The 12,549-nt window shown below is 38.5% G+C and overlaps 2 protein-coding genes across 4 annotated transcripts; both read right to left on the bottom strand.

Moving 5' to 3' along the window:
• Window positions 1–6,750: 6,750 nt before the first annotated feature.
• Window positions 6,751–10,456, bottom strand: LOC119630115 (uncharacterized). Its single transcript, XM_062674753.1, has one exon. The coding sequence runs from the start codon at window positions 10,024–10,026 to the stop codon at window positions 7,636–7,638; it is 2,391 nt and encodes a 796-aa protein (XP_062530737.1). The 5' UTR covers window positions 10,027–10,456; the 3' UTR covers window positions 6,751–7,635.
• On the bottom strand, window positions 6,751–11,806 carry LOC119630116 (uncharacterized). Of its 3 annotated transcripts, XM_038018551.2 has the most exons (3): window positions 11,522–11,806; window positions 11,027–11,195; window positions 6,751–7,301 (listed from the first exon to the last, which is right to left on the bottom strand). In XM_038018551.2, the coding sequence occupies exons 2-3, from the start codon at window positions 11,030–11,032 to the stop codon at window positions 6,789–6,791; spliced, it is 519 nt and encodes a 172-aa protein (XP_037874479.1). In that variant the 5' UTR covers window positions 11,033–11,195; window positions 11,522–11,806; the 3' UTR covers window positions 6,751–6,788. The 3 variants fall into 3 exon arrangements, with proteins under 3 accessions (XP_037874479.1, XP_037874480.2, XP_062530738.1); XM_038018552.2 differs by lacking the exon at window positions 11,027–11,195; XM_062674754.1 differs by lacking the exon at window positions 11,522–11,806 and having other exon boundaries at window positions 11,027–11,322.
• Window positions 11,807–12,549: the final 743 nt, after the last annotated feature.

Genomic DNA, 12,549 nt, shown 5'->3' with positions numbered 1-12,549 from the left:
TGTATGCAGTTGATTTATTGATGAAGGCTAAGTTATTGATGATGTATAACATCACGCTAAGACCAATACGAGCGAAACACTACTAAATAATGTTTCAAAATCGATGTATTTTTTTCCTTTTCGGAGCTTCAGCTGCGTGCGCTGCGGAAACGGTTAATTTTTCGCTAAAAATAATGTGTGACAGAATTGTTTCCCTTTAAAAGTTCTAAAAAAAGTCCTTCTTCAAGATAGGTTTTGAAAATGTTTGTCTCGATTTCTCCAGGATCCTATCATCAAATCCTGATCCTGATAATTAGAAGATCAGTCTATCTACCCTTTCGCACAAAAATAATAAAAAAAGAATTATCAGAATCGGTTCAAGCATTCTCGAGAAACCGGTGAAATACATAGATAAAAAATGGTGGGTGAATTGATATCCTCCTCTTTTGAAGTCGGTTACAAAGCGATTTTTTGGTACCTTAAATATGTCCTTAACATTCTATTATACAAAAATATTTTCATCGTCTACGTAAATGATGTCGCGGATAAAATTTAGCGTTATCCCAAAACTATTCAACGCGAACGAAGTCGCGGGCAAAACCTAGTTTATTATTATGCCTAGTCTTGCCATTAATACTGAGACAAAGGAAAAAAAACTATTGCAAATAACATTTATTACTTTTATAGTGTGTTAGTTTAATACATAAATATAAAACAATTTAAAGTATAAAAAGCTTATTCGAAGTGGTCTCCATTGGCTGCAATACAGTCCTTTAAACGTTGAGGCCACTTATCAATGGAAGCACGCACTCTTTCCATGGGAAAAATTTTCACTGTCAATCGTACGGATTGTTTTAGGGACTCCAAATTATCATGGCGTTTAGAGCAAGCTGTACTCTCTAAAACTGACCATAAATCATAATCCAGCGGATTAAGATCGGGACTAGACGACGGCCAGTCTTCAGCTCTGATGAAGTCCAAAACGTTCGTTTCCAAACAAGACTACGTAGACCGAGCTTTGTGACCTGGCTCCGAGTCTTGCTGGAAGGACCATTCTTGATCATTGAACATGGTGTTGTTAAGGGGCTTCACTACCTTCTCAAGAATGGTATCTTGATACACTTGTGCCGTTGTTTTGATACCTTTTTCACAAAAGTATGGCCCAATCACTCCTTTATAGCTAATACCCCACCAAACCATCACTGAAGTCGGATAGTGCCCACGTTGCACTCTGTCGACTAATTGGAAAGCTTCCTTAGAGCTTTGAGCATAAATACGGTCATTTTGTTTGTTAAATATTGCTCAATTGTAAAAATTTTCTCATCCGTAAACAAAAAATTACTATGACCTCCCTTTGCGTACCACTTCAGTAGTTGGTTCGATTTTACCACCCTATTCTCTTTTAAATTATCAGTTAAGAAATTACCAGCACGTCTCTTATAGGCTGCAAGTCCTAAGTCATCTTTTAAAATACGCGACATGATTCCCTTACTGCTTTGACCACCTTTTTCGTACGAACACTACGTGGACGGCCAGATCTTTTTCTGTGACAAACAGAGGAGGTCTCAATGCACCTATTAATGCCCGGTACACAAACATTTTACTAATACCAAGCGTATGGAGAGTTCTAAAAATTGCATTTGGCTCCATACCTACTTTGTGTAATGCAATCACAGCGATTCGGTTCTCTTTATCACCCCACTCCATTTTAATAGCGCAAAATATTGTACAATGTATTGGGCACCAAAATGAGAAAACTCAATGAGCAATCATATAAAAATGACAGATTCCAAATTCAAATGTAATATTTTGTTTATTTTTAATTGCAACAGTATTTATGGCCAGACTAAGTATAATTATTATAGTATTTCATTAATGTAATTTAAATATGACATTGACAGTTTGTTAATCATAAGCGCTTCGTGTAATCTCGTGGATAACTCGAAAAGTTCAGAATCACCCGTTCACGTTAAAAACACAATTTCGTGGAACGGATTCTTGGACTTAAAAAGGGCCAAGGGCTCTTCGGTATCAAGCCAAATTGGATCCCGGAACAGTATAATTACCTAAATAAACAAACGCCATGCATTTTCCTTTTGTAAAGAAATCTGTGTTTACGTGAAAAGAATAGAGGAAAATTTCCGTTGGAAGTTTTTTTTTTTTTTTTTCATTCTTGGTAATTATAAAGAAGGTGCGTATTCTTAATTAGGTGATTTGGTTTGGGGTGACTTTGTATTATTTTCGTTTGGCTTAATTTTTTACAACGCTAATAAAATTATTTATTATATCGATTATAATATATGTATATATCTTTATTAATACACATATTATAACTATATATGAGACAATCAACTCTAACAATGAACCTAAAACTAAAAACCTTAAAAAATAACAATAATAATAATAATAATTTAATAACTAAAATATATTATTAAAAGGAGTCCCTTTAGGCAAGGTTCCGAAGATGCTGGCAGTGTTCTCCTTTGAATAGCTAGACCAATTCTTTGTCCAAGGTCATCTGCCAGCTCTTTGGTCTCCTGTGATGTCGACTAACCTTTTTGCTATTTCCTTAAAAAGCCTTATAGCGCTAGGACCCCACGAACCAAAGGTCTCGACACCGAATGAGATAAAAACATATTCAATTTATATGTGAAGTTGTACCTTTATTGGGAATTTAGAATCATACTTTTTTTCTTTTATTTTTTATTGCCTAGATTTGTGGACGAGCTCACAGCTCACCTGGTGTTAAGTGGCTACTGGAACCCATAGACATCTACAACGTAAATGCGCCACACACCTTGAGATATAAGTTCTAAGGTCTCAGTATAGTTACAACGGCTGCCCCACCCTTCAAACCAAAACGCATTACTGCTTCATGGCAGAAATAAGCAGGGTGGTGGTACCTACCCGTGCGGACTCACAAGAGGTCCTACCACCAGTAAAAATACACACCAATAAATACATAGTCGTGGATAAGCGAAAAAATTTGCGATATCAAAAATTTTTTTGCATTACCTTATCGTCTGTATGACCATAGAGCAGAATCGTCAAAAAAACTGTTCCGCTCCAAACATACCACAACAACGCACAGGAAAATTTTAATATAACTGGAAGGAGCAGATTAGAATTACACAACACTGAACAAAGTTCTGTTCAGTGGCGGAGTAGAGCAGGAAATCAAACCTTTGCTTTTTTTCTCTACCTAATAGCTATGGAGCTTTTCTAGCTACGCAAGGATTGGCAGGTGAACTCACGTGGCTCAATCTAGCGGAACTTGCTAACACTAACCTTAGCAAGAGTTTCGCTGAATCTACCAGAAGACCGGAATCGCGGATTTATTCATTGAAGAATGAAAATCCTTTCACAAAGATACAAATATCCACAATACTATGCTATGCTATACTATGTAAAGATCAAAAGAACATAGCGGTCAAATCTCAAAATCGATAATGGCCCATCAGATTTTTAATAGGGCCATAACGACCATAAAATTTTCACGAACCGCTGCCCATTATGATCAATTTCGCCATAAATCATCAGACTCTATAATGAATAGGCTTTGTTTCCAGTGTGCTATAAATAGTATTAATCCTAATTGATAGGTAGCGGCTGGTTTGTGCCCCTGGCATTACTGAAAGACATAAGCCAAGTCAAGTGAGCCATACTATCTTCTGACATCCAAGTCTAAATCTTTAGACCAGCAAATTGCATAATTAACGCTGATTGCCAACGATACGGACCGCCATAATGGAAACCGTGTGGCGGAAACCATTAGTTAGAAGACGACGATGTGACCCTTCATTTCAGCTATTAGATAATCGTGACCGTAATTATAAGGGTTCAAAGTTTTGAAAGTTTTTCGAGTAGTTATTAATTTTAAAATTAGCTTCATGGTGCTAGTCTATTACGATGTGGTAGTAGGGTGATGATGCGAATGATTTATTTATATGAAGTTGTGTATTGTGTTGTACATTTAGGTTAACGCCGTTTTTTTTAGACTTTATTACATATATTATTATTATTTTCTGGAGTTTTTTACAGTTATTTTTATACGCTTTTATTAGCCTCATACGTATGTACGTATGTAACGGAATCTTTCCTCCATCCACGCTTTTTTTTACAATAAATTTATTTTCTATTTTTTAGTTGGATTTTCTATAAAAGCGTGTCTTTTTTGTTTTTTTTAACTACATATTATTTATTTATACTTCTAAACTTTTTTGTTTCTTTTGAGGATTTTTTTAATATTTTGATTCGAATTTTAGTTTAAATTTATCTATTTTTTCCTTTTTACAACTGGCCAGCACAGTTATATTATTCATTTATGATATAACACAAAATTGACAGCCGCAATCACTATTGTCATGAAGCTAATGAATTAAAAAGTTAACTGCCTTAAGTGCTTTATATCGTACATATCAAAACTAACCCGAGAACTCACTACACGCGCAGACGAAAGGATTCATTCAAATAAATACGCCGCGCCGTAACCACGAATCCGGACGTCATATCAATCAATCTTCAAGAGACTACGTGAATCGATCTTTGTTCCACGTGCGCGATACAAAGAAAAAGTTATTCAATTTTGTCGTATCCCACGGGAAATATACTCTTGTACTGTGTTACTCGTGAATACTGGCTGGCGTCTTTGACGATTGAATTTCTGTTCTTCAGATTATTGATAGGTGTAATGTGAATACCGAGTTTATCCTTATATTAAATCTTTAACTGTTTTTTTCCAAACGTGACTGTAATTTGATAGAATAATGTTTATTTTTATAATGCGACTAGCTATACCCGTCCCGCTGGGCATTTAAAATTAACATCTATTATTTCTTACCCCACAAAGATTTTCATCATTAACGCCCCCGCAACTGGTGTAGGTAGTGTAGGTCCAACACTCATATAAATATTAGCCTATCCATTAAGTACATGTATTTTCTATATGGATACCAAGTTTCAAATCAATCGGATGCACGGTTCAGTAGTTATAATGGAACATCCGTAAAAACCACTGTAGATTTATATATTAGTATAAATTGAGGATTTAGCTTCTAAGAGTCCGTAGATGTGATAACTTGAATACTAAATAATTATTAGCCATTCAAAGGTGGAATTTATTAGCCATTCTCATGGCGGAATCGTTGCAAGATCTGCAGCAGATGCTGAACGGCTTAGCAGATTCTTCACGACGAATTGGACTCCGGATGAACATGGATAAAACCAAAGTGATATTCAATGGTTACATTAGCCCGGGTTCGATCGTCGTGAAGGGCTGCCCGCTTGAAGCTGTTGATGAATATTTATACCTCGGGCAGACGCTGCAGATGGGTAAACACAGCTTAGAGAGGGAAGTCAAGAGAAGGATCCAACTGGGCTGGGCGGCGTTCGGCAAACAGCGTGGAGTCTTTTCATCGCACATACCACAGTGCCTGAAAACGAAAGTTTTTAACCAGTGAGTCCTGCCGGTAATGACTTACGGAGCCGAAATGTGGACACTCACAGTACGGTTGGTCCGTCAGCTCAAAGTCGCTCAGCGAGCCATGGAAAGAGCCATGCTCGGAGTTTCTCTGAAGGATAAAATCCGGAATGAGATTATTCGACAGAGAACTAAAGTCACCGACATAGCTCAAAGAGTCAGCAGGCTGAAGTGGCAGTGGGCTGGCCATATATGCCGTAGGACTGACGATCGCTGGAGCAGATCTCGTTCTCGCTGGGTTCTCGAGTGGAGACCGCGCAGCGGAAGACGTAACGTGGGACGCCCCCTGGCTAGATGGTGCGATGACCTCCGCACGGTGGCCGGCAAGAAGTGTATGAGGAGAGCCGCAGACCGGGCTCAGTGGTGTAGATTGGGAGAGGCCTATGTCCAGCAGTGGACGACTGTGGGCTGTTGATGATGATGATGATGATGATTCAAAGGTGCTCGTGTTTCGATTGATTAACGCCTGTTTTCCTTTGAACATTCACGTGTGGACTAAGTATACGCCACTAATAATATTATACGCCACTTATCTATATATTAGTATGTGAAGCCAAAACTTTGTACTGGTGGTAGGACATCTTAAATCCGCACGGGTAGGAATCCCCACGCCACCTATTTCTGCCGTGAAGCAGTAATGCGTTTCGGTTTGAAAGGTGGGGCAGACGTTGTAACTATACTGAGTCCTTAGAACTTATATCTCCTGGTGGGTGGGACATTTACGTTGTAGATGTCTGTGGGCTCCGGTAACCACTTAACACTAGGTGGACCGTGAGCTTGTCCACCCATATAAGCAATATAAAAAAGTCAGGTGGAGGTATTGACATTTTGATGTACATACATATATACCGTCCAGTACGCCCTCGGACCACGAGAAAGGCTAAAAAGGACTATCTTTTAGACAACTCTAGATGACTCCCAATGCATAATCACATTCAGAAGGTCTCAAACTGAATTACTTCGTTAATGACTAAAGTGCCCCTTTGAATATTATATCTCCACGAGCATACATATTAATATGAAATTATAAAATTCAAAGGCCAGTGGTACGTGATCAAAATCACATCGCTCTACTATTTAAAGTACACTGCGCGCTCTACATTGCGGTCTGTGTAATGTGTACAAATGTTAAGATAATGTAACGAACTCTCAATAAGGTAATTGAGTCGACTATTATCAAAGCCAGCAATGTGACTTTTGGACAATTATTGGTAAATCAGAAAAACGAATTATTGACTTTGTATTCTATTGGCAGTTGTTTTGTATGTAGATTCTTTTAATGAAATTACTGGTTCTCTTAATGAAGTTACTATAATGACTATAATGATTATTACAAATTCCCGTGGCCAAAATTGTTTTTGTGTTGCCAATTTATGCGCGTGCGCTTATCTTGTCCTTGGAGAAGTGACCGGCGGCCGCGCTCCCAGCCGCGAGCCGAAACCTCCCTCCCCGCGCCTCTCCACTGAGGGACGGCTAGCAATGTGCCGGAACATCCTCCGGGGCGTTGGAAGCTGTCGCTTCCAATGAATACGCTGCTGGATCCAGTAATGGACATAAATACCGAGTGCCACGCCGGTACGTGCCCGTAGTAGTCCGGACGTCCGCCGCCCGAGCAACTCCGTCCTCTCCCGGGAACAGAGCAGTGATTCGTCCCACCTTCCAGTGCATGGGAGGAGCGTTTTCTTCTTTTAGGAGTACCAAGTCCCCCAATTGCAGCGATGTGCCAGGAGTTCGCCATTTTTGTCGGGCTTGCAATTGTGTTATGTACTCCAGCATCCACCGCTTCCAAAACAGTCGACGCAGGAACTCTAGGCGTAGAAATCTGTCCCTGGTTCTGTAGGTTCTGTCCGCAAAGTTTTCATTAGGATATGAATTTAATGGTCTGCCTATCAAAAAGTGCCCAGGGGTAAGAGGCTGTAGGTCATTTGGACTTGAGGATAAAGGACAGAGGGGCCGACTGTTTAAGATCGCCTCAATTTGACTAAATAGCGTAGCCAGCTCTTCGAAAGTTAAATGAGTCTGTCCCAACATGCGCTTGAGATGATATTTTGCCGATTTAACGCATGCTTCAACAAGACCACCGAAATGTGGGGAGTAAGCCGGCTGAAAGTTAAATTTTATTCCTTCTCCGGAAGAAAAAGCCTCTACTTCGTCAGCACCGGTATTCAAAAAGTCACCTATCTCTCTTGCGGCTCCGACAAAATTACGACCATTGTCGCAAATAATTCATGGGGCTTTCCTCTGCGAGAGATAAAACGGCGTAAAGCTAAAATGAATGCGTCCTTAGACAGCTCGCTTACAGCTTCCAAATGTAAGCATTTATACTTAAGGCATACGAATAAGCAAAGATAACATTTTGTAATTTTACATCCTCTTCCTTTTCTGTCGGTAATTAAATATGGTCCAGCAAAATCGACAGCTGCACTAACAAAGGGAAAACCGGGATTGACTCGCTGTTCTGGTAATGAACCCATGATAGGATTAAATGTCTTACCACTAATTCTCCTACATTTAACACATTGTCTCGTTGTGGTGCGAGCTAGATCTCGACCAGCAATGGGCCAAATGGATTCTCTAACGGTATATAGCAATAGCTGTGGCCCAGCATGTAGAAGACGCAAGTGCTCTTGTTGAAACAGTAATTTAGTAAGCCAATGTTTGGCGTGAAGCAGCATTTGGTGACGTTTTTCAAAATTATAAGAGGATAAAGTTAAACGTCCACCTACTCTTAGAATGCCTTCACTGTCCAGAAATGGATTCAGTGATATTAAAGAATTTTTTGAGTTAAGAACTCCTTTGGAGCGTAGAAGGTTTATTTCCTTTGAGAAACTATCAGCTTGAGCCAAATAAACGAGTTTTCTAAAGGAACGGGCTAGTTCTTCAGGCTGTAAAATACCTACTTTCTTATTGCGTGGGTTTCTACAATTATAAACAAATCGCTGCATGTAGGCGAATGTACGTTGCAAGAATTTCAATTTCGAATATTTGCTAAAATCGATAATTAGTGGTTGTTTGTTATTTTCATCGACGCCTTTATTTGTTGTGCTAACATGAACTTTAGTTTCTGGCAATTCATTTATGTTAACATTTCTCGAATCGTAGGATGGCCACCCAGACTCGTTCTGACTTAAAAAGGTAGGGCCCGTCCACCATATATCTAAAGTATCATTTTTAATTGTATCTACGCCGCGTGAAGCTAGATCAGCAGGGTTGAGGTGAGTGGGAACATGACGCCATTCCGAGTCGTTTGTTAGCTCTAAAATCATTGCGACTCTATTAGCAACAAAGGTTTTTAATTTGTCGTACCTTGCACCTAACCATGCTAAAGCTATCGATGAGTCAGTCCAGTATACCTTACGAGCGATTACACAGCGCAGGGCGTGTACCACAGCGTCTGCGAGCTGCGCGCCCAACAAACAAGCACACAGTTCCAAACGCGGGATTGTCGTGGGTTTAACACTGGCTACCCTGGCCTTAGCGCTTAAAAGCCTAACAGTGACGTCACCTTGTGCATTTGTAGATTTTAAGTAGATGCAAGCAGCATAAGCCGCCTGTGAAGCATCACAAAAACAATGCAATTCAATATGACTAGGTTCCTTACATAAAACATGCCTAGGAATGCGTAATAAATGAAGATGCTTCATGTTTTCAATGAACAATAGCCATGACTGCCTGATTTCTTGGGGTGCTGGTTCGTCCCAGTCAACCTTTTCAATCCATAATTTTTGTATTAATATTTTAGGTTTGATTGTAAAAATACTTAATATTCCAAGAGGATCAAAAACTTTACATGATTCAGATAATATAGAACGCTTAGTAATTTTGGCATTGCTGCGATAATTTGTAGGAAAATGTATTATATCGCTTCTAGGATCCCAACCTACACCCAGCGTGTGAGATGATGAGCTAATAATAAGATTTTTCTGAGTATTTTCATTATTTTCCAAAAGTGACGATAAATTTGAACGGTATTTCCTTAAATTAAAACACCCGGCAGCGAGAGCACTTTCAACAGATTTTTTTATATAGATTAACTCGTGTTTGCTATCACTTCCGGTCAGCAAGTCATCGACTACAAAATCGTTTTGAATAATTTTTTTAATCTTATTATCGCTGCATTCCTCGCCAAGCTGCCACAAACAACGAGTGCTTAAAAAGCTTGAACTTGTTAAGCCGTACGTGACGGTGTTAAGTCTAAATGATTTTATTGGCTCTGTATTGTTATCGCGCCATAAAATCATTTGCAGGTCCCGATCACTCTCTTGCACCTTAATCATTCTATACATTTTTTCTACGTCGCCTGACAGTACATAAGTATACTGACGAAACCTGATTAAGATATTAAATAAAGAATCTTGAATATGTGGACCTGCAACTTGTAAATCATTTAACGAATAACCAGAAGTGGTTTTAGAACTTCCATTAAAAACTACGCGTAACTTCGTTGATTCACTAGTAGGGCGAAAAATTGGGTGATGAGGAATAAAGAATGATTGCTCAGGAATTAATTTACTAGACTCTGATAAATGGCCCAAATCTTTATATTCTTTTATAAAATGTGAGTACATTTGTGTTAGATTAGCGTCTCGTGTTAACCTTTTCTCTAAGGATAAAAATTGTTTTTTAGCAAAATTATATGAATTCCCTAAGCATTCTGGTTCTGCCAGTAGAGGGAGCTTCACATGGAAACGTCCATCCTCATCACGGTATGTATGTTTTTTAAAATGATTTTCACACTCAATTTCGTCGGCAGTTAATATATTTTTCTTTGTAGGAATTTTCTCTAATTCCCAAAATTTTTTTAAATCATTGTGCAGTGAATCATTGGACACAGTATCCTTGTCTGAATTAAATGACACATGATTACATTGTACGCTATTAATATTACTAGTTTTTTTTGGTACAAAAGGTCCGGACAATATCCAACCCAATTTTGATTTTAGTGCGGTGGGTTGATTTGGACCAAAATCTAATCTATCAGATTCAATTAAATGCCAAAATAAGTCAGCACCTATGAGCATATCTACTGGTGCAGAGTGATTAAAATTAGGATCGGCTAACTTAATGTTACTAGGCAAGCTACATATTGATGCATCGAATGTACTGTTAGGCAAATTACTTGAAATTTGAGGTAGCACAAAACAAGAAATATCTGCTTCAAAATCGGTTTGCTTTGACCTCAACTTTAAAGAACAACGTTGCATAGTATTAGATAAAGGCTGATTACCTACACCTACAATAGCGAGCCTGGATGGCTGAGGAGTCAAGTTTAATTCATTTTTTACCTTACTGGTTATTAAAGATGTTTGACTCCCGCTGTCTAGCAGCGCTCGAATTATTAGACGCTTATTTGAGCTTGAATTATAAACTTCTATTAACGCTGTCGAAAGCAATACATGGTTGTTCACTGAGACTGACATACTCATGACATTGTCATCATGATCCCCCTCAACCTCATTTTCTGCTGTAGTTATGATCGCGTGTGTGTCGGAAGTACTTACAGCCTGAGAACCACCCTTGTGCAACAGAGAATTATGTCGCTGTTTACAAGAAGAACAAGGGCGTAACCTGCATTGACGAGAAGAGTGACCTTTGCGCAGACAGTTGAAGCACAGCTTCAACCGCACCACATCGGCGATACGCTCGTCAACCGGCTTTCCAAGGAACGAATCACAGTCGTACAGGCGATGGCTGCCGTTGCACAGAACACACGCCACAGAAGAAGACGCAGGCGAGGCTGAAATTGCAAAGGATTTTGCATGAGACCTTTCAAATTTATGAAAAGATGAATTTGTTTCTCCTTTAAAAGTATTGGCTTGTCGTTCGGGCTTATTATTATGACGTATGGATTCTAGAACATCCGAACGGCCTTTTAAAAACTGAAAGAAGTCATTTAAGGAGGGACTTTCACTAAAAGTATTTTTAAATTCTTCCCATTTAGCACTAGTGGGACTGTCGAGCTTGGCTGAGACCAAATGTATGACTAAAGAATCCCATGTATCGGTTTTTTCACCCAAAGTCTTTAACGCACGTAAATTTTTTGAAACATTGTCAATCAGGTACCTTAAGCTCTTTGCTGAATCGCGTTGCTGTTGCATGTTACATAACGCATGCAAATGATGGCTTTTGAGATGCTTGATGTTATTATACCTCTCGCAAAGAAGCTCCCATGCCACCTTATAGTTGGCCGAGCTAATTTCCAGGTTGCTGATAACGCGAGAGGCCTCCCCTTCAAGATAAGAATTTAAATAATAAAACTTATGTATTGGTTCAATTTTGTTGTTTTGATCAATGAGAGAACAAAATGAGTCTCGAAATTCCAACCATTTAAAGTAGCTGCCGTCGAAATTTGAAATCTTTATGACGGGTAGTTTAAATCCCATGGAATTGTGATTATTATTACAATTATTGGAATGAGAACTGCATTCAGAATGATGAGATCCAGATGGCGCATTTTTTTCTAAGATACACTTCGTTTTTGCAATAAGTAAAGAAAAGTCAGACTCAATATTTTCTCTAATATCCAATTCACCATCTAGGTCCTCTGAATTTAAGGTCTCAATCTGCGCTTGAATGTCATCGAAAATTGTGAGCATATCTCGGAAGCGTTCAAACCTTTGTTCGATTAAATAATAATCGCTTCGCGAGATTGACGTCTCTTCAGTAAATGCATTCAAAAAATTCTTATATTTGGTGACACGACCCTTAACTGAGCTACGTTTATTGTTTAAATCTTTTAAATCGCTATTTATATTGATTTGTGGTGCGTTTAATGAAAGCGCACTCCCTAAAGGGGATTTAGTATCAGATTCACCGCCCCTAAACATATTTAGTTACTTATATAACAGAACTGAACCAAAACAATATAAAAAATATGTATATAAAAAAAGTTTAATAATAGAGAAGCTAAGTATTCTTAATTGTAAATAAGTTTCAATTAATTAAAAAAGTATATTGTTTAATAATGTGAGATCTATTAATTATGAAATATAATGGTAAAACACAGTGGGCTGCACGGCAATAGCTGAATAATTGCGATAGACAGGGATATAAAAGTGGCAATGCTATTCAGGCAAACGAGATGATAAAAC

Source organism: Bombyx mori, chromosome 21, assembly GCF_030269925.1.
Source record: "Bombyx mori chromosome 21, ASM3026992v2".
NCBI classification, from domain to species: Eukaryota; Metazoa; Arthropoda; class Insecta; order Lepidoptera; family Bombycidae; genus Bombyx; species Bombyx mori.
Note: the sequence above shows the minus strand (reverse complement) of the source record. Positions and strands in the feature narration are given on the sequence as shown.